The following is a 27,267-nucleotide window of genomic DNA, read 5'->3' on the forward strand; positions in this document are numbered from 1 at the left end:
ATGATTTTTGCAACGATGAAAAAATTTTAAATAAAATTTATAATCTGATTGCATGATGGAGAAAAAAGTAGTTCGAAATGGAAATAAAAGTTCTTCAAAATAATAAATTGTTGGAAAAATAAAAATTAATAAAAAGATCGATTCAAATAAATTGATAAATTGATAATTATCTCCTCCTTAATTGAATACTGCAGATAAGATGATTTATTAATCTTTTGCGTTATTTTTCGTACAAATGTTTGGCCAAAGCTGTGTATTTCATTGATTAGATTTTTTGTGTGAAATTGAGCAGTATTATTTGGATATTTATGAAGCTTTCAGCTTTGGAGCGGATTCAACTGAAAGATCTGAAGATGTTTCAAGTAGAGCTGAATATTGAATGAAATTTAATTCCAGATAAGTCCCTACAGGTAATAAGTAGGTATGTAAATTTTCTGAATTATTTATCAATGATTTTTACATTATTCCTTGCATGCAGATTAGAAGCATATTAGGTACTTAATGTAAAAAATGTTGGCATTTGAAAAACGAACTACTATTCGGTAAGAAATGAAATAAGGTATTAGGCCCAAAATGAGTGAAAGATTTTGTACCCTCAAACAGATGCCTACTCGAGTAAGAACTCTGGAACTCACAATTATGATTATGAATAGGTCGAGCAAAAATTATTTGAGAAATATTCGACACCTATGTTCGAGCTGAAGGAATCATCTCTTGAAAATGAAACTAATGAGAGCAATGAACGCTGATTTTCGATTTGATCTAATATTTGAAAGGGACTGGCAATTTGCATCGATTATTGAGCTCATCTCATGAACAAGAATATTGCTTAGCACTTAGCAGTGGTAGGAGTGTTCTGAAAATCCAACTTGGTAATCTGCTCCACTTCTCTCACTGAGAAAAAAAAACGATATAATAATTGAATAATTTTCAGCAATAATTCTAAAATCTGAAATCATTGACATTCAAAAAAAAAAATAACACCACACGAAAATAATCGTCCTTCCCGCGTGTAAAAATAGACCCACGTCCGAGACATAAATCATTAGCGAATAGCACTATCTACACGATGTTCTCACACATTACGTTGGTATTGGTACCGCGAACCGCATTCGCTTTGTTAATTTTTGTAGTTGTTCAGTCGAGAGGTTCATTGGTCGGGTGTGATGTCTGTGCTTGATCGTTGTGTGATATTTTCGATTCTAAAGTCTTTATAAAATCTGTAATTATGGTGTAAATTTGCAATAATTTCTGTTACAGTGCTCGCGTTCTTTTCGATATTTCATTTTACGTGTAAATGGTAGTTTATTTTTGGAAATTTCACGATGTCAGATAACGATAAATTGAACCACAACCCAGTTGTGAGAATAGATCAAGATTCAGAAACGGAATTACAAGCTTTGTTCGACTCGGTACTCAAGCCAGACGCTAATAAACCTCTCACAGTGCCATATGCTATGCGAAAGCTTCCAAAATCATTTTTCCAACCTCCGTCGACTGGTTCTAAATCACCTTCGGTATCTTCCATATCGCACAGTAGAGAGAATTCAGGAGATTCAGCATTTGGAACGATTACAACCAATACGCCAGCAGGTCTGCAAATTAATCACTCCAGAGCCCATAGTTCTCCGGCCTCTCTGCAACAAACGTACGCTTCCGCTCAACAGCAACATCAGCATCGACATTTGAAACAAAGAAGTTATGATATTTTGATGGTAGATGAACTAGGTCCATTGCCTGAGGGATGGGAGCAGGCTAGAACTGAAGAAGGACAAGTTTATTTTTTAAAGTGAGTTCTTTTCGTACCTTTTAGTAAAGCTATTCTGTTTAGAAATTGATTCGATACTGTCTCAGGAACGAGTTGATGAGATACGATGCCCATTCAAAGAGTTGCTTATTCAGATGGATTTTGTTTTGCTGGTATCTCATGAGTCACTAGGGAATGCTCACAATCAGAAATTATAATCGCTGATCAAAACAAAACTCTGGCCTACAGTGTCTATACTCTGGCCATGTGTTGTACCTATTTGGAGAGACAATTTTCACCTTATTATTGGGGTTTCAGATTTGAGACTATCGTAGAAATTGAAGGGACAAGAGTCCACGAATTTTCAAAAATCCAATTTTCGACCTAGTTTCTGGCACAACTTTCGAAGTCAAACTAGAAAGGTTTTCTTGCGAAGTAGCCCATCTCTGAAATTGAAGGGGCCATCCTTGAGTGAATTAATTTTCAAGGGTGCCTCAAAATTTCTACAGGGTGCCCAGAAATATCGAGTACCCCTAAGAAAGTTTTTCATTAAAAATATAGGTTGGCAACGTGAAATAGATGCATATGATTGGTGGAATGTTATCTCTCCAGTCCAACAACCAATCATGTGCTATCATTTTTATCATTCACTGTGACCAACCAAAGTATTTTAGAAGAAAACTTTTTTAGGGGTACTCGATATTTCTGGGCACCCTGTATATAGGTACATAGGTACTTAGGTAGGTAAATTATTTTGTGAAACAACACGTGTTGCTTGTTTTGAGAACTTACACAAGAATTTACTTTCATTGTCGAAAGTTCAACTTCTGAACATTTCAAGAAACTTGAAAAAATACAACCAATTCATTCGTAAAATAATATCAAGTTTATGATTGCTCATTATACTCCTTTCCGTTTCAGAGGTAGGCAATTTTCGTAAAAGAGCCTTTTTTGTTCGTTTCAAAAAATGATGCCAAAATCCATTGTAAAGGTAAAACTTTCGAATTTTGCAACTTTGGGAACTTCTTCCATCAATTTTCAAGTTAGGTGAGCTCGTGTCAGATAAATCAAATATCAAATGCATAATAGAAGCTTCCAAAATTCAAAAACCATACGCCGAACCGATGGAATTACACTTTATCATCGTATAAATATTTATTGGCAATGTCTAACGTTCATTTAAACTGTTTTATCTGCGTTCTGATGCTTGACTTTAACAAAATACTCATTGCAATTGAGACCATATAGTTGGGAATTATTTTTAGATGCACGTTCGTTTCTTTTATACTTACTTTTTTGGGTAATTTAATCGTAAATTAATTATAGGTACCTACCAACTTAGTACATGCATCGATCGTCGCAGTTGATTTTCTCAAGCATTAGGAAGCGTTAGAAATATCACGTTCTTCTGATAATACTTTGAAATTTGAGATGTACCTACCTATATGTTTTCAATCTTATGCTGTCAAGGTGAAATTGAATAATCTCTTACTCATATTTTCACAGAAATTGTGTACTGCAACTTGAAAGTTAATAAAGATTTATTGTTTAAAAATACGCCAGAAAGTGAGAGAGAGGAGAGCTCTTCAGACCAATATGTAACCTCCTCCGTGAAACCTACAAGTTTTATAATTTTTATAAAAATTATTATATCCAACTTGTTTTGTGCTCAGATAATTTTTTCCCTTTCCCCTTCTGTTGAGAGTTTTCATTGATTCTTCTTTCAGGACAGTTGATTTTTTTTGACAGCACTAATACATCATTAAAGTAATATTTCTGATGATTTTGAAAATAGAAAATTCGCCAGAGGCTCCAAAATGTTCTAAATGTGATTGTTTTCCAGCCTAATTGTGATGTAGACCACCAGACAACATCTCTAGGAGAAAGCCGCTCGTGATATGCCTTTTTTGAAGATTTGATTTTGAAATTTTTTGGTGGTTAAAAATTTACTTTTGAGCTGGGACTATTTTAACCTCCTTGATCCAAAGTTATAGGTAGATGCTGAAGTTCATTTTTGGCCCTTTCAGAGCAATTTTTAATTTCTAGAGGAAATTTAAGACTCACTGGAGGCATCCAGAACCTTTCAAAAGTGGTACTTTTTGTAATGTACGTGTAAAGTGGTGGAAAAAAGTAAAATGAAAAAATATTTTAAAATTTGTTGAAAATTGAAAAATGAACTGTAGTCTTTGAAATTTTAGTCATGAGGGGTACTGAGAGGTGTTTTATTTAGAAAAGAGAGTTAAAGAGGGATTCCGGTGCAGAATCTGAAAATTGGGCTAGAGTTTCATTCATTCAATTTTTTCCCAATATCACCTCAAAAAACCATGAAGTGGACTATTTCTTGAAATTTTTCTCTGATCAGAAATCAAAATTTTTGAAAAAATGTTTGGCAATTTGTAAAACAGAGGGGCCAACATTTTTTTTTTTAGAAGACCAGGGGCATTTTATTCTTGTAAAGGGGGTAGTCTATTTTTGAAAATTATGCTGTAAAAATCAAGAATCTTACGAGTAGACACAATTTCATTCTTGTTTTTTGACTTTTTTCAACTTGGTGAGAAAGGCTCCAGGCACAACTTAATTTTTTTTCATAAAACTCATTTGCCACAACAGCAAAATATCGGAATCAGCTGTGTGTAGAGTACGAAAATCTCGAATACTGAAGTCATATGGGTGAAATGTGTTATACCTATACATATGTGCATAACGTACTCAAAATTGAAAACAGTGTAGAGGGTTGATATAGTAAAAGAGAAACCTGTTCTCATGCAGTGAAGGAAAGTGCAACAGTGTAATTTGTACATAATAATGCAGCTATACTCGAGTGAATAATTATTGCGAGATAAAAACACAGATTTTTCTGGTGGTTTTACAGCATTGAATATGGCACATACATAAATGTAGCACCTCTAAAAATTAGCCCGTGAAGTGTACCCAAGCCTTTAACAACATATAAGAAGAACGACAACGACATCAGAAAATATGTATTAGTGTGAGAAGGAAATGCGGCAACGTTGATTTCTCAACCTTAACGGTGTGTACAGTACAATCCACAATATTCAGGTGGATGCGAACATACATAATAATAGTATTGGTCTCGTTTACTACCTGTTACTCCTCGACTGGAATGAGAATGAGCCAGGGGTGGTGAAGTGGTAATGATGGTGACCATAGGGAAATTGGTATCCAATGCAGAGAACCGAGAGTGAGAAGTATACGAGTTGCGAGCGCAGGTACCAGGTAGACTGGTAGAAGGTATTGGTGGGATGTTTGGTTATGAAGTCGAGTCTCGAGTCGCGACTCGCGATCGCGATGCAATGTTTAGAAGCCTGCAGTGTGAGTGGTTAACGTCGTCTTGTGCACTCGACAAGGTCACATGTACTTCGATGATGTACCTAAAGTAAAAGGTAAATCACCTGTGAGGCTGTGAGACAAATGTCATCCTTTAGTTCCGGTTTCATCCTGTCCTCATCAGTGAGTCAGTGCTATCGAAATAACGATTACGAACACAAAAACCTAATGAAATTGGTAACCGCACTCGTATTTCAAATTAGATGTTTGTTTTTCGTTTTTGAGACCAAGACTGGTTATAGGCAGGTGTATTCATATTATGTAATTACTAATTAGGTATAGGTACGTCTCTTAGCCAAAAATCTATTTTTGAATGCGATTCACTGGTTTTCTAAGAAGTGATGGAAGGTACCTACATTATGTCTTGAAAATTTCCTAGTAAAGAGTGCTCAAGTTGGAAGAATGGATGATCTTGTTTGCTCGAGTGCCAGTTTATTGCATGATAAGCAGCTAGATAGGCAGGTACTTGGAATGTTTTTCACACCTTTGTTACAAAAGTGTGAACTAATAATGTACCTACAATTTTGAATTATGTACGACGAATGAGTATACTGCCAATTGGATAGGTAAATTGAAGAAAAATTTTTCTTCGCTTTTAAAAAAAATGAAAAAAAACCTTTAAAAATTGAAAAATCAGAAATACCTAAACTTGTGAGAATTGCTTTGATTTGATTCAATGGCGAGTATTTATAGGTAAGTATCTATCATGAAATCCAAATCATAAATGATCATTTGATCGTATCTATTGCATTCAAAAATTTATTTCAGTGGAATTGAAGCCAAACCTTTTCTACCTGTTGTGAAAGCCCTAAAAAAATCATGAAACTTTTTTTGGAACATCGGAACCCAAATGTCCAACAATTCGAATTACGAATATTGAATATTCTTACAGGGCCGTCGAAAGCCAATGGGGGCCCGGGGCATATAATTTGGCCCCATTACTTCTAAGGACGAGACTACAGTGTAGAGGCTTTTTGAAAGGGGAAGAAGAAAGGCGTTCGACTGAAAATTCATCGACTGATATAGTGAAAAAATACTTATATGACTTATAAAAATTTTTATTTTCTGTTTTGGATTTTTGAGGACTCAACTGTGAGTTTTTTGAATTTATTTTAAAACAGGAAACAAATTGGCCCGAACGAAGCAAGGGCGAAATCCTTTGAAAATTTTGCTTTGAGAGGCCTGAAAACGATGTTTTTTTTTCAGGAAGTTGATGTTGAAAAAAAAAGGACAAATAACTCCAAGCGAAGCGAGGGTGAAAACTTTTGAAAATTAGTATTTTTTGAGAACTAAAAACGATGTATTTTTTTAATGTAAGGAGTTTATTTTTTAGCTTTTAAAGTTTTAGAATTTGAAAGATTTTTTTTAGGATGTTAATTTTGAAAAAGAAAAAAGAACAGGCCCAAGTAAAGGCGAAAGCTCTTGAAAATTTGTATTTCGAGGGGCATAATAATGATACTGTTTATGCTAGAAGTTTATTTTTCCCCTTTGAAACTTTAAAAGTTGAATTGTAAGTATTTATTTTAGAAATTTAAATTGTAAACGAGCCATCAGCTATTTGCTGATTGCAAAAGGGTTTCTGCTTTTTGTTAGTTGCTTTTCAGTTTTTTTCTCATAAATTTGATCACAGCCAAAAGCAAACATGTTGAATGAATGATTTATTGATGAATAATAAAACCATAATATTATTATATTGATATAATTCCAAATTAGAAAATCTCTCATCTGGCAATGATGAATACTAATCACAGATTGGTCTCTCCAAAACAGGGTTGCGGAACGATACCGATACCAAAAAACCAATACCGGCAAAACCGCCTAATTATTATCAAAAATTGAAAAAACCGAAAACCGATACCAATAAGTTGACAAATGAAAAACCGATTTAGAAAATACCAATATAATTTCAAAATCGGTACAAAATACCGAAAACCAATACCGAAATTATTTTAAAATCTGTATTTTGGTACTAATTTTTGCATATTTCTGCAAATGAAACAATTCCAACATCAAACAAAATGAGTTTATTCATTTCAATGATCACTTTTCTTTGTTGATTTTCCTCTCATTTCATTCTCATTTCAACTTTTATACCACTTTTTCTCTCAATTTCTGAATTTTAAGCCAAAGTGTTCTGTAATTAGCTTGATTTTTGGGTGATAAAATACCAATACCGAAACCGAAAACCGAAATAAAATTCACAAAAATTGGAAAAACCGATACCGAAAACCGAAATTTTGAGGTAGAAATTGATGAAAACCGAAAAACCAATACCGTTTTAGCCACCACATTTGAAATACCAATACCACATACCGATACCGTTTTGTTTTATCGTTCCGCAACCCTGCTCCAAAATACTGTTCACTGATTGGCTACAAATTGATAAAAAACCTTATGATTAAAATCAATTGCAATAGGGTTTTTTTTTACCCAGTTGGGTGAAAATCTGCCCTTACAGGACATAAAAACGCGGGTAGGAATTCCGGCACTTTATGCCAATACATTTCTGCCCATTAATCAGCGCGTATTTGGTTTTTCTGTCCCTAAGCATAAAAATCTGTCATTGCTGTTAGTTCATGAAAAATTTTATGGCTCAGCCTCAGGGTTGTTAAATTACCGTAATTCGCTGGTAAAATACGGTATTTTACAGTATTTATGGTATTTTACTAATTTGAATATGAAGAGTTATTTTTTGTAGTTTGACTTCAAAGTTCTGAACTTCTGACCTGCCTCTGAAGTAAACTTTCATCTGTTTTAAGTGTTATTAAAGATTATAGAAAATTTTCCATGGACATTTTTCGGAAATTTATAGGGAAAATTTTTGGTAACTTTCAAATCATAAATTTCCATGGAAATTTGGAAATTTATGAAGAAGATGGAAAAAAGTGTTAATTTGGCTTTTTGGTAAATTATGGTAATAAACTTTTGGTAAAATATGGTAAAATACCACTGTAATTTACCAACATAAATTACCTTACAGCCCTGCTCAGCCGGGGATCAAACCCGGGTTTCCAGATCGGAGAGTGAGATCTCTCATACCCTAACCATCAGGGCAGATGATATCAAGAGAATAAATATTTATATACTAAGTTACTAAGCTAAAACACATACATAAAATACCACATTTACACGCGTTTTACAGCGAGTCAGCAAGTACGCGAATAAATACGCTATGAAACATTCTCATAGCATATTTTGTAGCTGGTTTCTTTTGACCTGCAGAAATAGGCAACTTAATTTAAAAGCGTAGCGGCCTTACGCGACAAAAATATGCTACAAAATATTCTTGTAGCGTGTTTTTCAGCAGAAATTTTTTTCTGCGGTGCAGAAAATGTAACAACCTGAAAAGTCGCTTTAAGTATAAAATGCCAATTAAACTGCTATTTAAGGCGTTTTTATTGGCAGAAAGGCAGATTTTCACCCAACTGGGTAGCCGCTAGCAGCAAAAACCCTAAAAAGAAGAGAAAACAAGCTCGACGCTCGAGCCAAGCAAGGACAAAAGGTTTTGAAAATTTGTGTTTTGAGAAGTAAAAAAACAGAGTTTTCGTTTATCACGGGCCCTTTTTTTGTCGGGCGCTCCAGAAAACGCGAGCCCAGGGTAAACTACTCCTTTACACCCCTCTCGATGGCCCTGTATTCTTACAACTAGAGCTGGGATTTTTATGATTTGTCATATTTTCATTCATCGCAGAAGATCGGGCATATCCTATGGATTTTTGTGAATCATACAATTCTGAGTAAAATGAGCCCAACTTGTTAGCGCATATTTTGCATATTTTGGGCATAAATGCATATAAATGCATATTTTAGACATTTTAAGCGCATATTCGTCATATTTTGGCCATTTTTTCCATTTGTCAGTTATATTTTGGAAATTCTGGCCAAAAAATTCTATTTTGGTAGAACTTTTCATTGAAAACGTAAAAACTTGAGCAAAATTTTTAAAAAGGTTTTAAAAATTTTTTCACCACATTGAGGCGATTTGTAGTATGTTAACCTAGAATTGACTATTCAAAGCAAAATTGAAGACTTTAACCTCTTTTTTTTGAATTTCTTAATTTTCTAGCCGTCCCTTCACCTTTAAAATGAAAAATCCTTTCTATAGATACCCATTATTGATGTTGCATAAAAGTGCATATTTTGATGGATAAGAGTATATTTTTTCATAATTTGATCAAAATAAATGCATATTTTATGCGCATAAAATTATTTTTTGAGCGCATAAAAGTCCGAGCTCTACTTATAACCTAAATGTGCCAAAACTCAAAGAAGTGGCTATTTTGGCAAAGAATACTTTCTCAATAATTTTAAAGTCAGAGCGAGCTCACTTATTCGAAGCATCTGCCTGATGGCTTTTCAATTTTCAGTTTACCAAAAAGTAGGATTTTGGAAGCTCTTCAAGAGGTTTAGCGCCAAGAGCCTTTCTGTTTTCGTGCCAATCGGTGAAAACATCATGGCGGCTTATTCGAAATGTCTGCTAGGTAGCCCTCCAATTTTAGGATCATTCGACCCCTGGGATGGTCAATTTTACTTGAAAAAAAATTGGAAGTTTCAGCTTCCGAGGGGGTTTTGCGCCAGGAGTTTTTCCTCTTTTTTTTGGCATCCAGTGAAAGCCCCACTGTTGAAAGTGAATAATGAAAGCATTTTCGAAAAATTACTCAACATCTTTGAATTATGAGGAGGGGCAGCCTTGTGGGGTTCAACGAGGATCTCAAAATGAACACTATCAAAATACAACTTTATGAGGATTTCATGTTCATTGTTCATGCATCCTTGTTCAAGTTCAACTTGTGATCTAAAGAAAAAAATCATTTAGAGAATAAGTTTTTAGTATTTACCTACCTGCATTTCAACCATTTTAATCAATTTTGAGACCCCTTCTCCCCTTCAAGAGTTCGTCTGACCTTTAATTGAAACATTTTTGATCAGTTTAACGGTTGCCTGGGCACCAAGCAAGGCATCGATTTACATTCTAGTTGTAAATTTTTGATTAATAATCATTGTGGGGGAATGATATGACAAAATTTTACTAATTTTTGTTTCTGTTTATATTTTACAGTCATCATACAAAAACGACCACATGGGAAGATCCTCGGAAAACTAACGCCAGCCAGCAATACCGTAACTCCATCACTGCAGCAATATCCTCGGCTTCTTCCATCGGTGATCTCCATTCTCATACTCAGCAAGGTAAAAACAGCATCATTCCACACTCTATTCATCTGTTATTGTAAGAGCAGCGATAATGATTGTCTCATATTGCTCATAATAAGACCAGTAAAATTTGCCCACGTATTGGCAAGATGTAAATTTTCCCTACAGATTTTTGACATTATAATTTGTTGGATTCTGTTATTTTGTGTAATTTCTCTCGAACCAGTCCTAAGAATTGCAATGATGACTCAAAAATGTGTGGTAGAACTAGGTACTTTTAATCAAAAAACACATCCTTATTTTAAAAAATGTCCTTTGTTTCTGTTCTGGCATATTTTACCCTATTCAAAATGATGGGTGCCTATACTTTAAATGAACTGTAATATTGATTGTGGCTGTATTTTTTAATCATTTATTACCTACTACTTGTAGATATTATTATGATTCAGCTTACGATATCACGTATGTATAATAAAAAGCCTGTGTAGTGAAAAAAAAAACATGAGTAGGTGCTCTCTTCTATGAAAAAAACAACAATCACCTCACTACCCTTTGTGCCTACTTCCTTCTCTTGCTTGATAGTGACTCACGACTGAAGTAGAAATCAATTTGCATTTCATTTCATTTACTCGAATTGATATTATGTGACATGTGGGAATGATATTATCTTCAATAACGTAATTTTTCGTGAGATAAAACTGATAGGTACGATAAATACCTACCTTCACTATAAAATTCTGACGAGCATAATGTTCGTAGGTATTTTGGGGTGATTTTTTTAAATTTAAATTTTCAAGTTGTTGATTAAAACTGTACCCAACTGTGAAAAAAGCTCATAAGATAATGTTTGGTGTTTAATGTTAACAGGGGGTGGCAATAGCATCAAGACGTTAGTATCACCGAATAGTCGAGCTGGAAGCGGCACCGGCAGCAGTGGCACTTTGAGTCCTGTCGGAAACGAATCGGCGTTAGGTCCATTGCCTGATGGTTGGGAACAGTCTAAAACTGATGAGGGCGAAGTGTACTTCATAAATCATTTAACTCGAACCACCTCTTGGTTTGATCCTAGAATACGTAAGTTGTTCAGTATTTTCATTTTTTCACAAATTTTCACCAATAGTCTTCAGAAACTTTATTCCAATGGCTCAAGTTCTTTCGTATATCTTGCTTTTGGCTCTGTGATTCATCAAACATCTTCTAGTGTTTGGTTGGAAACACTTGGAGAAGTGCTCGTGTAAAAAAAAGTTGTTTTGTGTGCCTAGGTTTTTTTGTGGTGCAGCTTGAAGGATAGATCTTTTAGAAATCAAAATTCTCAATGAAACTATTAATAAGAAATTTAAAAAATGTACCAAAAGATCAAATTTTTACGTGATCATTTTTCATGTTGATTAAAACTCATTTTATTTCTACAGCCGTCCACTTGCAACGTGCACCAACTTCGGCATTACCTCAAGCAATCAATTCGTGGATGCAGCAGCCATCCTCTCTATCATTACAATCGCAAATAACTCAACAAAATCTCAGATTACAAAATTTGAAGATAGAACGTGATCGGTTGAAACTCAGGCAGCAAGAAATACGACAGGTGAGAGTATTACCTATCTACTTACCTAAGGTGTTCGTATTAATGAATTTGGTGTAAGACCAGCAGAAAATGATTGGATCTGTGACCTGAGCTCAGATCAAATTTTTTATCAGATCTAGATAAATATGTACACTTCCTGGTCCAAGTAGATGTGACCAAGAAAATCAGTAACTTGAAAATTCTAATGCTTATTTCGAAATTTTTGGGACAATCTTCTTCGTCTCCTTGCTTGTTAGTCTTTTTTAGTCGTTGATGTTTTAAATTTACTGTAATTACATAAGGTAGGAAAGAGCACAAACATTGATACTATTTATTGCTTTGCAGTTTCTTTCCTGTACTGCAAATCTATATTGTGCTTCTACCTTCTACCTATAGACCTATTTACTCGTACACAAGTTGGAAAACTTGGAATAAGTTGAGTTTTTATTGGAGAGAGGAGAATTATCAAAATCTTTTCTATTTTTTTTTGTCGGTCTGTGTATTTTTTCTGGTATTACGCTTCCAAAAAAGCTGGTTTAGAAATGTAGCAGGTACAATACCGTACAAATATGATATGATATGTAGGTACTGAACTCAATAAGTAGACAAAACATGTATTGCATGTATCTGTTTGAAAAATTACGTAGTAGACAACGGATTGTCCTCGTCGCAATGTCGTCGTCGTGTTATAATTTGATACAACTGAAGGGTCAGAATACAAAACTGACAGACGATTAGATTTTCATGAAGATGATCTTTAGTACTGTCAATTAATTTAGAACGGTTTTAATTATTTTGTACTTTGACCCCTTCGCCGACGATGTGAAATCAGCTTTTCTCATACGGGTTTGACTTGGGAAGTGTAAATATTGGCGTTTCTTTTCTCTGCGATATTTTTTTCGATTAAGCCTACTTATCGACTATGGTATATGATATCTGCCTGTTAGATTGAAAATTTGAATCGATAGGTATTGATAAAAAAAACAAGAGGTGTAAATGGTGTATTTGAACATTTTTAATTAATTTTTTTTTCTGTTGTTTGTTTCCAGCATGAAAATATAATGAATAGAACGCGAACCGATCCGTTTTTATCGGCTGCGGGGTTAATGACAGCACCTGTTGAACATTCTAGGCAAGAATCAGCTGACAGCGGATTAGGGTTGGGTAATAATTACTCATTACCTCATACTCCGGAAGATTTTCTAGCTTCAATTGACGATAATATGGATGGAGTTAGTGGTAAGTTTAATTTTGATTTTAATATACCTACATTAGATGTGTTCCCTTCATTTAATTTTTTTTGAAATTATTCGGAAAGAAGGTACCTATTGAATTATAAAAGAGGAAGAAAAAATTATGATATTTTGACAAGAGGGAAATAGGGTTTCCAATGGGAGGAAAATTTTTGAACTGGATGCAGAAAAATTAGAATAGCATTCTGAAATGCATCCCTAACAAAATTTCAAACGCTCAATCCCATTTTTCGACTTTTTGCGAATTTTTAAAAATTCAAATTTCGACAAGTTTTTAATGAAAAAATCCTAATTTCATCGAAATGAGACCGAAAGTTATTTGTGACTGACCAAATGGGCTCGGCGAAAAAAATGGTAAAATTTTGCCAAAATTTTAGCAAAAATAAATACATTTATTTCCGGAATATTGTCTGTAGAAAAAATAATGAAATTCGTGTATTTTTTTTCAATTTCAGAAGGTGGTGCTGCTGATCTATCAGGTTTAGATTCTCAAGACATTTCATCGCTCAGTGCTAACATTGATTCAACAGATGACTTGGTACCTTCTTTACAGGTAAATAGTTGAATCTTGAAAGTACTTACCTATTTTATATCGTTATCTACCTTTATGTATTTACAAGTTTATTTGTTTACCTGTATTTCACGTTGTAATGTTTGTAATTTTTATTTTAGTTAGAGGAAGAATTTACTAGTGATATGCTAAACGACGTGCAGACTTTAATCAACAATAATCGGCCTGATAACATGCTTACATGGTTGTGACGATTCGGATTATCGGCAGCGGAAAATGAAACCAATGTAAAACAATCATGAGAACGAAATTTTGCCATTGGTGTTTCTGCTCGAAATTTATGTGACTCTTTCCGTGTATATTTTTGCAAATTGAGTTTATCGAACACTACAGAAACAAAATACTTATGTTTCTACTTGAATTCCTCACATGAAAGGTTCTCCTGAGTTTTTTCCCAGTGTCATTGTTAAAAAAATTACTCGTTGGTGAAGAACTTCATCAAATGAAATATTATCTGAGTACCGATACGTTACTTAACCTTTCTGGTTTCATTTCATAAAAATATTTTTTTAGAAAATCTTCCTTTCGTTTTCCGTTGCATCTTTGATTTAATCAATAAAACCCCCAGTGATCTGTACAAATCCAACTCTTTTGTATTCACGTGTAAATATATGTATCTTTTCAATGTGATATAAGTTAATGTAAGATCTGTTTCAAGGATACCTACCTATTCATTTTTTTTTAATTTAAGAAAAATATCATGGGATAATACTGTTTGATATTATGTCTTATGTCTTCCATTAATCATGTATGTGCTCATTAGTACAAAACAAACGAATACTTTCAAAACTTTTGAGGGATTCTTGAACAATTTGAGAGCTTACCTAACAGAAAATGATTGAATCTGGGCAGATCTGGACATTTCATGGATCCAATTTGACTTAACCAGACCTAATCGGATTTGGTTAAATCAAAGCTTTGATCAGATTCGGATTAGATCTGATCAGATCCAATTAAATCTTGACGTATCATACTTAAATTAGATTTATTCGGACCTGATTAGATCCAATCATTTTCTCCTGGGTGATTTTTGAACTGAAGTACATGAAACTTATTTTTTAAGAGTGAAATTTATTACTCATATTTTGTGTGTTCTTTGCTTGTTAGTTTATGTGACCTAACCTTTACAATAGGTAACTACTAATCCCGTCCAATTTGATGACACTATTATAGATGTTGTTAGGTATTGTTTTTTTTTTTTTTTGAGTTTTCTCATTTAATTTTTATAAACGTTTTGAAGATTTAAGTGTTATTATCATGTGTTATTTTATTTTATACATTTTTTTGAGGTTCGTATTGAAAATTGTGTGCTTTTATTAGAAAAGCTGAGCTTTCCTTCAGTTACCTTTCTATAGACAGATGGATAATTTGTTTTGTAATTTGGCAATTTTATTAAACAAAATGAAAATAATTAATTATTGTCTTTCGAAAAGAAGTTAGATATTGTTATTATTGTCTTTTAAATTGAGTTGAGGGATTCATTTTTTTGTGTGTGATAATGATGATTTGTCTTCTATAATCCAGGGGGAAAGTGATGATTGTATCTTATGAGGTTTGATCAGATCCGGATATTCCCCAGCTCCAATTAGATCTGACCTGATCAGATCCAATTGGAGAGACCGGATTGATCTGGAGTTCTGAACAGACCTCTTTGGGACATTTCTCGGATACTTTTTCATCTGATCATTTCCATGGGAAGTTTGTTGATTGCCTTGTAAAAGTGTAATGTTTGAAACAGTTTTTCACTGGAACTCGTGTCTTGATTTTTATATATGTATATTCTAGGAGTCAGTTATGTTGAGTTTTCGTTTTTTTTTATTCAACTCCCTGCGGAAAATAATCAAATCTGGACTGGATATTTTGTGGATCTAATTAGATCTGTTCAGACCTAATAAGATCCAATAGGAAAGACCATCTGACCAGGTCCAATCATTTCCCCCTCGGTTGCAATAATTTTCTTTTTCTGATAAGCAAATTTTAGTTTTATGTAATGACTATACTTACTCAAAATCATAGGATGTATTTTTTGATCATTTTTCAGGTTTTAAAGACCATAAATTAATGAGACAAAATTTTGCAATATTTGGCTGTGAATTTGACTAATTATCCTATTGTGTAGTTGTGAAAGCAATTTTTTTCAACTCGTACACGTGTATTTTTTTAAAAAATTTTTACAAGCCTTTTATGTAGACTTTAGTCGATGAATTTTTATGAAAAAATTTTTTAATCGGCTGAACTATAATTTTTTTTATTTTAGTTTTTTATTTTTTGGTAATGAAAAATTGTCAATTTGAATTTGTGAAAAGTAAAATTTGTGCCTTCATTTTACCAAGTAATGTTATTGTATTTTGCTCAGTATAATATTATTATTACAAATGATTATGTGTACATTATACTTTATTTAGGCAATTTGTTTTTATATAATTTTCAGAGTTTTGTTTTATTCGGCATTTTTTTTTTTGTATTTTATGATATTTCTTCAATAAAATGTTGAAAAATGTGGAACTGTGTTTCTGAATTCATAAGTGTTTATTTTTCTACTTATTGAAACATTGGAAGAGAATTCATCAAATCATAGAATCATCTTCAAAAGGTTGCTTGTAGACTAAATAGGCATACCTATCGTTCTATAAAAAATGAAAAAAAAATTGTTAAATATTCCAAAGCATTTCTAAAAATAAATACAATGTAGGTAGGTATTTATTTTGAAAATTTTGATTTTTATTCTTGTACATAGGTATCTCACAACTTAAAAATAATGATAATATTTTCCTTCAGCTACAAAAGTAGTCTCTCCAGTCATCAACAAATCGCCATTTTGTTCGCTCATGGAAATATTGCCCAGTGTAAAAATCACTTCGCTGGGTGATTCAACCAAACCGAACTTCAAACTAGATGCAAAACTGGCGCAAGCTGCACTTCCACATGCCAAAGTCGGTCCAGCACCTCTTTCCCATATAAACACGTGGATTTTATTATCTTTTATGGTAACAAAGCTGACATTGACTCCATCTTCAAAATACTCCAAGTTTTGCAATTTTTTGCCCACTAGTAATTTATTACTTTCGGTGAAAATTCCAAAAATCACTAAATGAGGGTTGGCCACATCGACGCAGATGAGATTAGACAAATCTTCGGCGAAAGGTTCAATAACTGAGCGGATTTTCTCCATCGATGGCATCCAAGGCTCTTGAAAACTCACCTTGCCCATATTCACGGTAACGGTGTGTTCGTTTATTCGACATTTTAAATCTTTGATAGTCGATTTAATGGTGAATTCTTTTTCGCCCGTTTCGTCGGATATTAATTTAGCCAGACATCTGGCAGCATTACCGCATATTTTTACAAATGATCCGTCGATGTTGTATAAAGTCATGTTGTAATAACTGGTGCGAATTTTTTCATAGACGACGAACTGGTCGCATCCAATACCTGTACGACGATTGGATATTTCCATCGCTACTTGTTTCAAATTACGCTGACTGGATAGCAAGTTTTCCGATTTTACTATAACGAAGTCGTTTCCGAGACCGTGCATTTTGACGAAATCTATTTTCTCCAACATTTTGTCCTGTAAAATAACACTTATGGTAATTGAAAAATAGCTGAATTTATTAACCTAGAGGATTATAATTTATATGGTAGGTAGTTTACCTGTTTCTTATTCAATGGAAATGTTGATTCGCAAATGGAAAAATTGTTCGAACCGGCGTGAATACAGGTTATTAGCACAACGAGTACGAAGTAGATGAATTTTTGCATTTGGTTACTGAATGAAAACTCGCGTGCTCCCAGCTCAGCGAATGAGTGGGGAAAATTTCTGCGAAATTCATTCAAAAAAAGATGTAGACACATGAGTTGATAGCATATTTATCTCAACCATACCTAACTACCTGCCCATTTAATATCATGATTACCATTTTCTTGGAAAAATTACAAGTTTGAGTAAATTTCACGACTAATTAATCGTTACAAATCGACCAGATGTTTGGAGTTATCAATTTGTATAGGCAGTTTTAGTTCAATTGATAAATCTCTATGATATTATTACGCAATCGGTTTCGCAAAATGATAAAACTAAAATCAAGCAGCTACCTACTTATTAGAAAAATATGAACGATATCATTGCTACTTCTCAATAAAAACGTGGGATACAAACTCGCGATAAAAATTGAGAACCAATCGCATCAGTTGATTTAAAATAAAAATACCTAGTAAGGTATTCAAAACAACAATAAAACAGCGTCGATCTCGTGAGAATAACGTTTTTATTATTGAAGAATCTGCGAAAAATTAATACAAACAAAAACCTATCGTTTATATTTATTTTAGTTGATCTCATTTTTCAATTTCCTCGACGTGAAATAAGTGATAAGAAATTATTAATGACCTAATCGATCATTGATACTATGTATACGATTCGATAAATACCTAACAGAACTAGACAAAAATACATTGGAAAATTCTGACACAGAAATTGAGAATTTCAACAAAATGGTCACTAGATTCTTCTATTTTATTGAAGATACATATTTTTTTCATTTTTGAATGAATGAGGAGACATTCTTCAGGGGACCTATTTTTTTGAGAAGACTAGTGGAAGCTCGATGTAATTTTAATTTTTTTTTTCTAAAATATGCAGACATTCCGACACCAATTTTTTTCAACTTGAGAAAAATTTTCAACAAAAAAAATATTTTTTCATAAAATCTCACAACTAGGAAGGGAGGGCCATGAAAAAGCGACACTTTTGAACAAGGACCATCCATCCTAGGCTCATATCTGACTGTTTGAATTTAGAACAAATTTGTTCGTGAGGTTTTGAAAAAAACAGCTTCAAAATTCAAAATCATGATTAGAATCTGAGAATCTCAAGACTGAAATCTCAAGGTAATGAAAGTACCAAAGACAAAATCTACCATTTAGAAATTTAGAAAACTTTCCGATCTCTTTTTCAACCACTTTCCAATGAATTACCTATCTAATTCACAAAATGGAAATTTAACACTCCTGCGAGCATCAAAACTCAAAAAAACTTTGAATGTGAAATTGACGTGACTAGTTCGAATATAAACGTATATTTTGAATTCGGCTCTCAGAGTCCTCTCAGCAGGCCACTGTTTTCAAAATATGGGACTCGAAGAGTCGAATTCGATAAAATGAATATGTTCTGATAGTGAATAGGAGGCGACTTTTATAGGCAATGATAATTCAAAAAATAAACACGTAAAATAATACACGATTAGATATTTGATTTATATTAATTTTATAAATTTAATAACGACAATTCACAGCAAAAGCCTGTTTCAAAATATAACTTAATGTTTAGGTAATTGAGTACATACATAGGTACTCATTAATTCACATTTACGGTTATAAAAGCAGATAGGTACCTAGCTAAACATAGACTATTTAAAATGCAGGTAAATAAAAAAATTATATTCATAATACCTGTCCTATTAATATGCCTACTCTATTGAATTCATCTAATTCACTCCACAGATTAAGTCATACTTAATCAATAGACAGTTTAAAAATCAAAAAAATATTTGATTCGCTCAAAGGAGATCGCATCAAATTTATTGATATGTTTTTGAGATTGAGATGGGGAAAAACTGGTATTCTTGTTCAATTTGAATCAATAATTTAAAAATGGACAATCCCTTTCCACTGTTTATTAATTATCTCAAAAATAGAATCATAATTTTTTTTAGATAAAAATGATTATTTCTAGCTTCCATAAATTAAAATTAAAATCTCGATAAGCAAAGCCAGTTAGGGCTGAGTATATAGGACCGCGATTGAGTCTTTTGATTCACTGAATGAATGCAGGGCTATAGAGGAGGGCAAATGGAGAAATTCGCCAGTATAACTGATTTCCTGAAGTCGATGTTCGAGGATCTGAAAAATAAAAAGCATCAAACTTGGAAAATTCTTCAAAATATTCCGATTTTAATGATTTTTCCCCAAACACACACGTGATTAAATTCGTTAATTTTTTCACAAGTAAATTTTACATAAAGAGGGCTAAAATGATGGATATTTGCTCCGGGTTCATTTTGCCTCTCGAAGGCCTTGAATAATGGAACATTCAGGAATCAATATTGGACACCTTAAATGTTAATTTAAAACAAAAACGAGACTAGGAAATGAATTAGGGTTGAAACATACCAACAAAATAATCATAAATAAAATAAATTGAAAAAAGGATCGATGACCAGTAGGTTTTTGAACAGATTTTGGTCCGAATCTGGTTGTGGTATTTCACTTCAACGTTTTCAGTAGTTCAATTAAAACTCGGTCCTGTAACCGAACAGCCTGCAATAAATAATGAAGTTTTTAAAAATGAAAACTTGAAATTCTTGTCAAAACCCCACAGAATCAGAAATATGGAAATAATATTATGCATATTGATAAAAAAATAATAATGACTTTTTACACTATAAATAATTATTGTGAGATTCCTGATCCTGAAATTAAAATTTTTAATAACGAAACAATGATAATAAAATGGAAAAACTCACATACACAGCAATTGCAAACAGATGAAAATTAACAGAAAAGGTTCAAAAAAATCAAAAATGTTTTAAAAAAAAAATAATTGATTTTTTCCCCAAATTCTGAACATTATTTCTGATGTAACTTCAGAAAATGAACAAAAAAAAATTCATCAAAAAAATAGTTCTACTCACAAATTGAAGAAGCCTATCGATCAAGCAATCATTTTTGAATTTTTATTCAAATCTGACTCCAATTTAATAATGTACCATATTTTGAATTTTTTACGACAGTTTCTCTGACATTGCAACACAAATAAAACAAAATGGTCAAGATTAATCACCTACATTGAGATGGATTAAAATTAAAGCAAGCAGCGAGCCAAATTAAATTGATTCCAATCTTTATAATACTGAAATTTCAACAAAAACTCGTATAAAAAAGTGATATAAATTACTGAAGGGATTTTTTTTGCAATTTACAGTAAAAATAGTGAGTAAATTTAAAGAACTGGAATTTCACGGAGGAGCTCGATTTTTGCGTCCACAACTGTAAAAAAAATATTAGGAACGTGAGGTACTGAGGTAACCTCCCAACTGTTAGACCCTGATAATTGGTTGGTTATTTCCATATTATATCGTTGAATTAAAAATGAGAAAATCGATCAAACTTCGACGATAAATTTTTAAATAACAAAACTACGTAAAAGAAATACCAAACGAATCAGTCATAAACTCAAAAAGACGAAAAAGACGTTCACTCGACGCGTAATTCTTCAATTTATCCGGTGCAAGGTACCAGATAGCTCTCAACAATCTATTCCTGGCATCATTCAAGCATTCCCGACTATAATCGGAGGGTAAACGTAGACAATATTGATTCGGCTCATCGGAAAATATCGGCTCGCCGAAATAATTGGTATCGATTTCAAATGAGAAGAAATTCCACAATATGGACATGAATTGTTCTCCGTTTATCAGTTCATTTCTGACAAATTCGACCCAAAATGGTAACACGAATTTCCAGTACCTGATAAATCTGACAAAACAATTCATCACATTATGGCCAAACCTTAAAAACACCGTTTGACGATGCGTTGGGGCGAGCTTCGGTAAAAGATATTTTAGACAAAGTTCCACTTTACCGCAACAGTCGTGTTCGTATTCGTGTTCGAAAATCTGTTCTATACTAGTGGATCGTGATAGAAAATCCATTCTATTCCAGAAGTATTCCATGGCAGCGCGATTGTCGACGTTTTTATGTATGATCATGGTAATATCGACGGAATCGTGAAGGAAATCTATCGGTATAGAATCGTCTAAATCTAGATTTTTCATTCGACACGCCCAATAATGCGGCAAAGGATGTGATTCGAAAGGAATATCGTGAAAATGTACGTCTTCCGAAACCGATGGCCATATTCGCTCGATTTCATCTTCGAAACAATACATACAAGCGATCAAGTATTTATCCATAGGATTGAAGTTATCACAATTCAACATTTTTTTAGCTGTCGCTTCGCAGTCTATGTTGCCTCTGATATCGAACTTAAGATCGTCGAAACGATTCAAGATATAAAACTGATCGTCGCAATTAAACCGAAGCATTTGGAATGTATGATTGGTTAACCACGTTAAGGTATTTTTCTTCAAGATTTGTAGATAGTACTGCGTTTCTGACTCGATTCTTGATGAAAAGCTCGAAGGCTCTTTCACTTTGAACGTTTCGACGCAATTGTGCTGTTTACAACGAGAAAGTGAAGCTGTTTTTTGCCATAAATCTAGCTGAATACAACGATCGTCGAATAAACTGAATAAAGTTTCTTCACGACGACTATTGACGATTTCGCTATGCCATAAATATTGCACCATTTTATGCATGGAGATGTCCTGCAGCGTTGGAACATCCTTAGGAGGATAATTCCAATCGTATTTGATATTGGTGAATGAAATCATTTCGATTACTTGCGAGTCCATTTTGTTGTGATTTTTATCGATGAACCTGGCAAGTAGAATTTCCGTAAATAAAGTCACTGGTCAGAGAGACTCGTTGAATACGAGTAGTTGTAGCGAAATATCAAATTGGAACGGTGGTAGTATGGTTATCTGACAGATCTGTGTTGATGAAAGAAAGAAAAAATAAAACAGAAATCGATTCGTTAAATCTACAGGAATTTATTTACTAACATTTTAATTAGAACACTTACAGTTTATTATGAACCTTTCTCCCTTGATCGATTTACGCAGGAGATTGAACGGATTTATCAGCCTCATGTTCATCATTCATAATCTTTAGCCAAAGGAATCAATAATTGATTAGGTGGCACATACACTATTCCACCTGTTTCAACAATACTAGAAAGTAATGATCGTGCTTCTCAGTAGCATTCGAAAAATTTATGAATAATAAAATTATTTACCAGATGGGCAGATGTGATGGTTTATTTTCATAGAGTTCAAGTCTTCATTCTACAGCTTACGAATTTGAAAGTGAACTTGATCAAATCCAACGAACAAGGAGCATACTTCTGAAATAGAGAAAAACATCAACTAGCTAGCTATTTTCTACAGTCGCCGAACTGAGATTTTACTGAGGCCTAAGCTTGCACCTGCCTAAGTTGCTTGCGAAAGTTGAAAGTTGAAAGTTGATGAACTGATAATTATTGATAAAGAATTTGCGCCGGAAGAAAGTTCACAGATAGTTCACAGACATCAAAATCTTTAGGTTTTTTCTGTGATCGTGATAATTTTCATTGTAGTTCACTGCACTTCTCCTGTAGAAGCGCTAGTAGCAACGTACAAGAATAACACTCTCTTCGGCCCCTCTAACCCCTCCGGCCGTTGCAATCATTCTCATCAATCTCTTGGCGCCTTTTGAAAATAACGACAACATGATAAAGAATTAAGAAAAGTTTGAATTTCTAAAATCAACTCGTGTTTTGAAATTTCTTTCATTAATTCAAAAGATAATATTCACTTATTCAGTTTTGCAGAAAATTTTGCCTGATTTCTTACCAGTGGCCATCAACTCTTCGATGTTTCAACTTCATTGTTGACCTGTGTGAAATTTATCTACAATATATTTACAGTTTGTTTTGCTATCACGATGACTTCTAATACAAGATTGTCAGTAAGTATGATTTTTCACGTTCCATGAGAAATAATACTCTAATTGTAGAACAAAACTCACTGCGTTTGCTATTCTTTTGACGTGTTATACTCAATGTGAAATGAATTTTGTTGTACAGATTTTGAAACCTGGAAAATCTAGTAAACATAGAGAACCACTTCAAGATGTGAGTCAAATGTTTCCAAACAACGATGAAGAAGAAACTACTACTACAGATAATCATAAACGACGCGTTAGTTTTGCCTGTGTGAATAAAGTAAAGTAAGTAACAACGCTAGGAAACTGGTCTATTAAAATTCCCAGGTATAATATGTAATCGTTTAAAATTCGCAGAGAATTCGAAAAAGAAGCGGAATGTACGACTCTTCACCAAACTCCCGCTTATGACGAACGATTTTCAATTTCTTCAGACTCGTATCAGTCATCGATATCCGAGTAAGCTTTCCATTATTTAGTCGTCATCAATCAAATAATGTCATGAGGTTTCTATCTTATTTCTTTCATTTCCAGACACCACAATAAATCTACGTTTTTATCATTTGGAGATACATCGAAAATATTGAGTCGCAGTAAAGGAAACGCCGAAAATATCGACGTCGTTGAATTGGGACTTCATAACGTGAGCAGAGGAGCACCATCGCCCGGAAAAATGAGCGCAGGCGAAGCTAGTATGGATATCACCAGTGTAATTATGAGAGGTGAATATACCGATTTCGAATCCAGTACCGAGACATATTCCCCTTTGAATCTTACGAAAGGTCGTCCATCGATGCAGTTTATCGATAAATCCGATATCAGCGGCGATAAAGATATACTAGACAGTTCCAGTATGGAAACAACGGAAGCATTACCGTGTCTGATGACTGAAACGATTGTGACGGACTTTGAATCGTTCAACGAAACCTCGGACGTTTCTGATGTTTCGGTCGTTGAAATGGAAATTGACGAAGAGAAATCCAGCCGATTATCGATGATGCCAGAAAAAGTTCTCCATATTCGCGAAAGTACCACTTACGTGACCGAGAAGAATATTCGTGTCTCTATCGATAACAGATCTACTATTAGAAATGATTCGGCAATGTCTTTAGAAAATGACATTATTCGTAAAAACATTTCTAACAGATCTACTATTAGAAATGATTCGGCAATGTCTTTAGAAAATGACATTATTCGTAAAGACATTTCTAACAGATCTACTATTAGAAATGATTCGGCAATGTCTTTAGAAAATGACATTATTCGAAAAGACATTTCTGACGTAGAGATAACAGTCGATCAAAAGAAAAATAGTCGTCGATCCATGGTACCAGAAAAGGTTTTACATGTACGCAAAAGTACCACTTTTGTAGTAGAGAAAGATATTCAGTACTCTGTCGAAGCGTTCGATGATGAAAAACATTCTCCCGAAAAATCCACCGTCGAAGTTGATTTGGAAATTTCCCAAGAAGATGAAATGACTCGAAAAGATATTTCAGACGTAGAAATGGGAATTGACGAAGAGGAAGAAAGTCGTCCGTCTATGGCGCCGGAAAAAGTTCTACAAGTGCGTGGAAATGCCACGTATGTTCAAGACGAAGATATCCAGCACCCTATCAAAGAACTCGTCGATGTCGAGAATTCGCCCAAAGAACCGATTGAAACTGAGCCAGAAATTTCCCGGAGAAGTGAAATAATTACAAAAGATGATTCTGTCGTAGAAGAGGTAATCGATGAACAAAAAGATAATCGTCCATCTACGATACCTGAAAATGTTTTAGAAAACACCAATTTGGTTCCGGAAAAAGATATCCCGGTCTCTGTCGATGTGTCTTATAATAACGAAAATGCTCCCGAAACACTCGACGTTGAAGCTGATTTAGAAATTTCCCAGAAAATTGAATCGATTTCAAAAGACGTTTCTGACATAGAAATGAAAATTGATGAACAGATGAACTGCTCGTCATCTATAGCACAAGAAGAAATTTCCCAAGTCTGTAAAAATATCACTTTGGGTCCAGAAGAAGGTGTAAAATTCAGTGTCGATGAAATCAGCGGTATTGCAAGTCCTCCGAAGATATCCGTCCCCGAAACCGACTTGGAGATTTCTCAGCAAATTGAAACGATTCAAACAGATATTTCAATGATAGAAATCGAAACTAATGAAGAGAAAAGTGTTTGTGCAGCAGTGCTGCCAGAAAACATTCTACCTGCGTGTGAAAATACCGATTCAGTGCCAGAAAAAGATATCACCACTATCGATGCGTTCAGTGATGCCGAAAAGTCTCCCGTAAGACTGAATATTGAAAATGAACCAGAAATCTGTCAGAAAAATGAATCAATCCAGAAAGAAGATTCTGTCATAGAAATGGAAATCAATGAAAGGAAAAGCTGTCTGCTATCTACGATGCCTGAAAAAGTTCTTCAAATCGGCGAAAGTATTACCTTAGCTGCAGAAAAAGATATCCAGTCATCATTTGAAAATCCTTCAAAAAGACGCAGTACTGAAATCGACTGTGAAATCACCCAAAAGAGTAAAATGTTCCGAAAAGATGTCCCCGAAGTACAAACAGCTGTTGAAGAGGAGAAAAATCACCCACAATCTACGGTGCAAGAAAAAATTCCCCAGATCCGTGAAAGCATCGCTTTGATATCGGAAAGAGAAATCCAGATGTCTGACGATACATTCGGTGATATCAGAAATTCTCCCAAAAGACCAAACACCATAACTGATTTGGAAATTTCCCGTAATAATGAAATTGTTCGAAACCAAGTTGAAAAGACGCTTCAAAGGTAAATTTTGTCGAAAAAAAAATTGTTTTTTGATGCGATAACTTTTTATTAATTAGCGTTTGTTTTTTAGCGGAGAAATTCCGTATTGGAACGTCGTTTCGATGACAGATTCGAAGTGGGATTTCGAAGCTCTGTGGAGTCGTTTGCACTTGATTGTTATGTTACCTAAGAATGAAACAAAGTATTCCGCCAAGTTGAGCTTCGTGAAAAAAGGTTCAGGAATTGGTAAGTTGTATCAATTTTTCATCGAATTATTCGACATTAGATAGCAGAATGTTAATCGATTTCGTGTTAATTTAGGTGACGAAATATTGAAAATAGCCATCGCACCGATTATACGTAAATACAGAAAGAAGATGGATGAACTATGCGGTAGAGTCGAAGATGTTATAATTTTCATGAAAATGACATTACCTCATATCAAATTCGCCGAAAATTTTGCCAATGATTTCAGTAAAGTTGTAGAATACGAAAGTATCTCGCTGGATAACGGATTGTAAGTTGATTCTATGCAGTGACATTATTTCTTCTTGAAAGTATCCAAGTTTTAATTCTTTCTCGTTTCATTTTTTTCAGTGCATCATTCGCCGTTGCTCACTTTGAACGCAACTTTGATAAAAATATACTCGCCACAATAACGGTAGATATGCGAAATATAGAAGAATTTTCTGATTCTTCCATCCAAGTTAAACAGAAAGTTGGAAATCTAGAGTGAGTATATTGAATAATGTATGGTTAGTCTCATGTTGAATGTATGTGATTGTAATGCTATTTATAATGTTTTTAGCGAAGTCCACGTTCGTAAGATTTTCTTCAAAGCACGCGGAGATTTTAATTTCTTTTCCAAATTCGTGAAGGAATTGAATCGCGAATTAGATAAACAGGAGGTCAGAAGTTCAAGACGAGCATTACTGAAATCTTGAATCGAGCTCATTGTTATAAAATGAATTACCTGTTTTGTATTTTAATCTCACATGTATAGAAATGATACTCTGTTTGCCGATTGTTCAAACAATTATTTTTAAGTCAATTTTTACTTTTTTTTAAAAAATTATTATTAAATTAAATTATTAATTTTTAAGCGTGTAATCTACTTCAATTTCTTCTTCCTCTTTTTTCAGTTTTAAATATATTGAAATTGTAAAATTTTTCGACAAATGAGACCATTTTTTTTTTTTAGTTTTTTGGATGTAGCATTCAGATTTTGAAGGGAAATTTCTTGAATCCACAATTT

At 33.7% G+C, this 27,267-nt stretch overlaps 4 protein-coding genes across 6 annotated transcripts; 2 read left to right on the forward strand and 2 right to left on the reverse strand.

Moving 5' to 3' along the window:
• The first annotated feature begins 1,099 nt into the window (after positions 1 to 1,099).
• LOC135845828 (WW domain-containing transcription regulator protein 1-like) lies at positions 1,100 to 14,889 on the forward strand. 2 transcript variants are annotated; one of them, XM_065364671.1, is made up of 7 exons: positions 1,108 to 1,789; positions 10,155 to 10,285; positions 11,117 to 11,323; positions 11,662 to 11,834; positions 12,863 to 13,052; positions 13,522 to 13,619; positions 13,739 to 14,889. In XM_065364671.1, exons 1-7 carry the CDS (start codon positions 1,326 to 1,328, stop codon positions 13,826 to 13,828), a joined length of 1,353 nt encoding a protein of 450 aa, XP_065220743.1. In that variant the 5' UTR covers positions 1,108 to 1,325; the 3' UTR covers positions 13,829 to 14,889. The 2 variants fall into 2 exon arrangements, with proteins under 2 accessions (XP_065220744.1, XP_065220743.1); XM_065364672.1 differs by lacking the exon at positions 11,117 to 11,323 and having other exon boundaries at positions 1,100 to 1,789.
• Positions 14,890 to 16,319: 1,430 nt separating this feature from the next.
• LOC135845830 (diaminopimelate epimerase-like) lies at positions 16,320 to 17,457 on the reverse strand. Its single transcript, XM_065364675.1, has 2 exons — positions 17,292 to 17,457; positions 16,320 to 17,208 (listed from the first exon to the last, which is right to left on the reverse strand). The coding sequence occupies exons 1-2, from the start codon at positions 17,397 to 17,399 to the stop codon at positions 16,387 to 16,389; spliced, it is 930 nt and encodes a 309-aa protein (XP_065220747.1). The 5' UTR covers positions 17,400 to 17,457; the 3' UTR covers positions 16,320 to 16,386.
• A 1,422-nt stretch (positions 17,458 to 18,879) lies between these two features.
• LOC135845829 (uncharacterized) lies at positions 18,880 to 22,865 on the reverse strand. Of its 2 annotated transcripts, none has more exons than XM_065364673.1 (4): positions 22,748 to 22,865; positions 22,555 to 22,662; positions 22,342 to 22,475; positions 18,880 to 22,249 (listed from the first exon to the last, which is right to left on the reverse strand). In XM_065364673.1, exon 4 carries the CDS (start codon positions 22,109 to 22,111, stop codon positions 20,834 to 20,836), a length of 1,278 nt encoding a protein of 425 aa, XP_065220745.1. In that variant the 5' UTR covers positions 22,112 to 22,249; positions 22,342 to 22,475; positions 22,555 to 22,662; positions 22,748 to 22,865; the 3' UTR covers positions 18,880 to 20,833. The 2 variants fall into 2 exon arrangements, with proteins under 2 accessions (XP_065220745.1, XP_065220746.1); XM_065364674.1 differs by having other exon boundaries at positions 22,744 to 22,848.
• A 118-nt stretch (positions 22,866 to 22,983) lies between these two features.
• On the forward strand, positions 22,984 to 27,194 carry LOC135845826 (uncharacterized). Its single transcript, XM_065364666.1, has 8 exons — positions 22,984 to 23,264; positions 23,383 to 23,525; positions 23,598 to 23,699; positions 23,775 to 26,033; positions 26,104 to 26,258; positions 26,334 to 26,529; positions 26,610 to 26,744; positions 26,821 to 27,194. Exons 1-8 carry the CDS (start codon positions 23,241 to 23,243, stop codon positions 26,954 to 26,956), a joined length of 3,150 nt encoding a protein of 1,049 aa, XP_065220738.1. The 5' UTR covers positions 22,984 to 23,240; the 3' UTR covers positions 26,957 to 27,194.
• The last annotated feature ends 73 nt before the right edge of the window (positions 27,195 to 27,267 follow it).

Source organism: Planococcus citri, chromosome 4 (genome assembly GCF_950023065.1).
Source record: "Planococcus citri chromosome 4, ihPlaCitr1.1, whole genome shotgun sequence".
Taxonomy (NCBI): Eukaryota; Metazoa; Arthropoda; class Insecta; order Hemiptera; family Pseudococcidae; genus Planococcus; species Planococcus citri.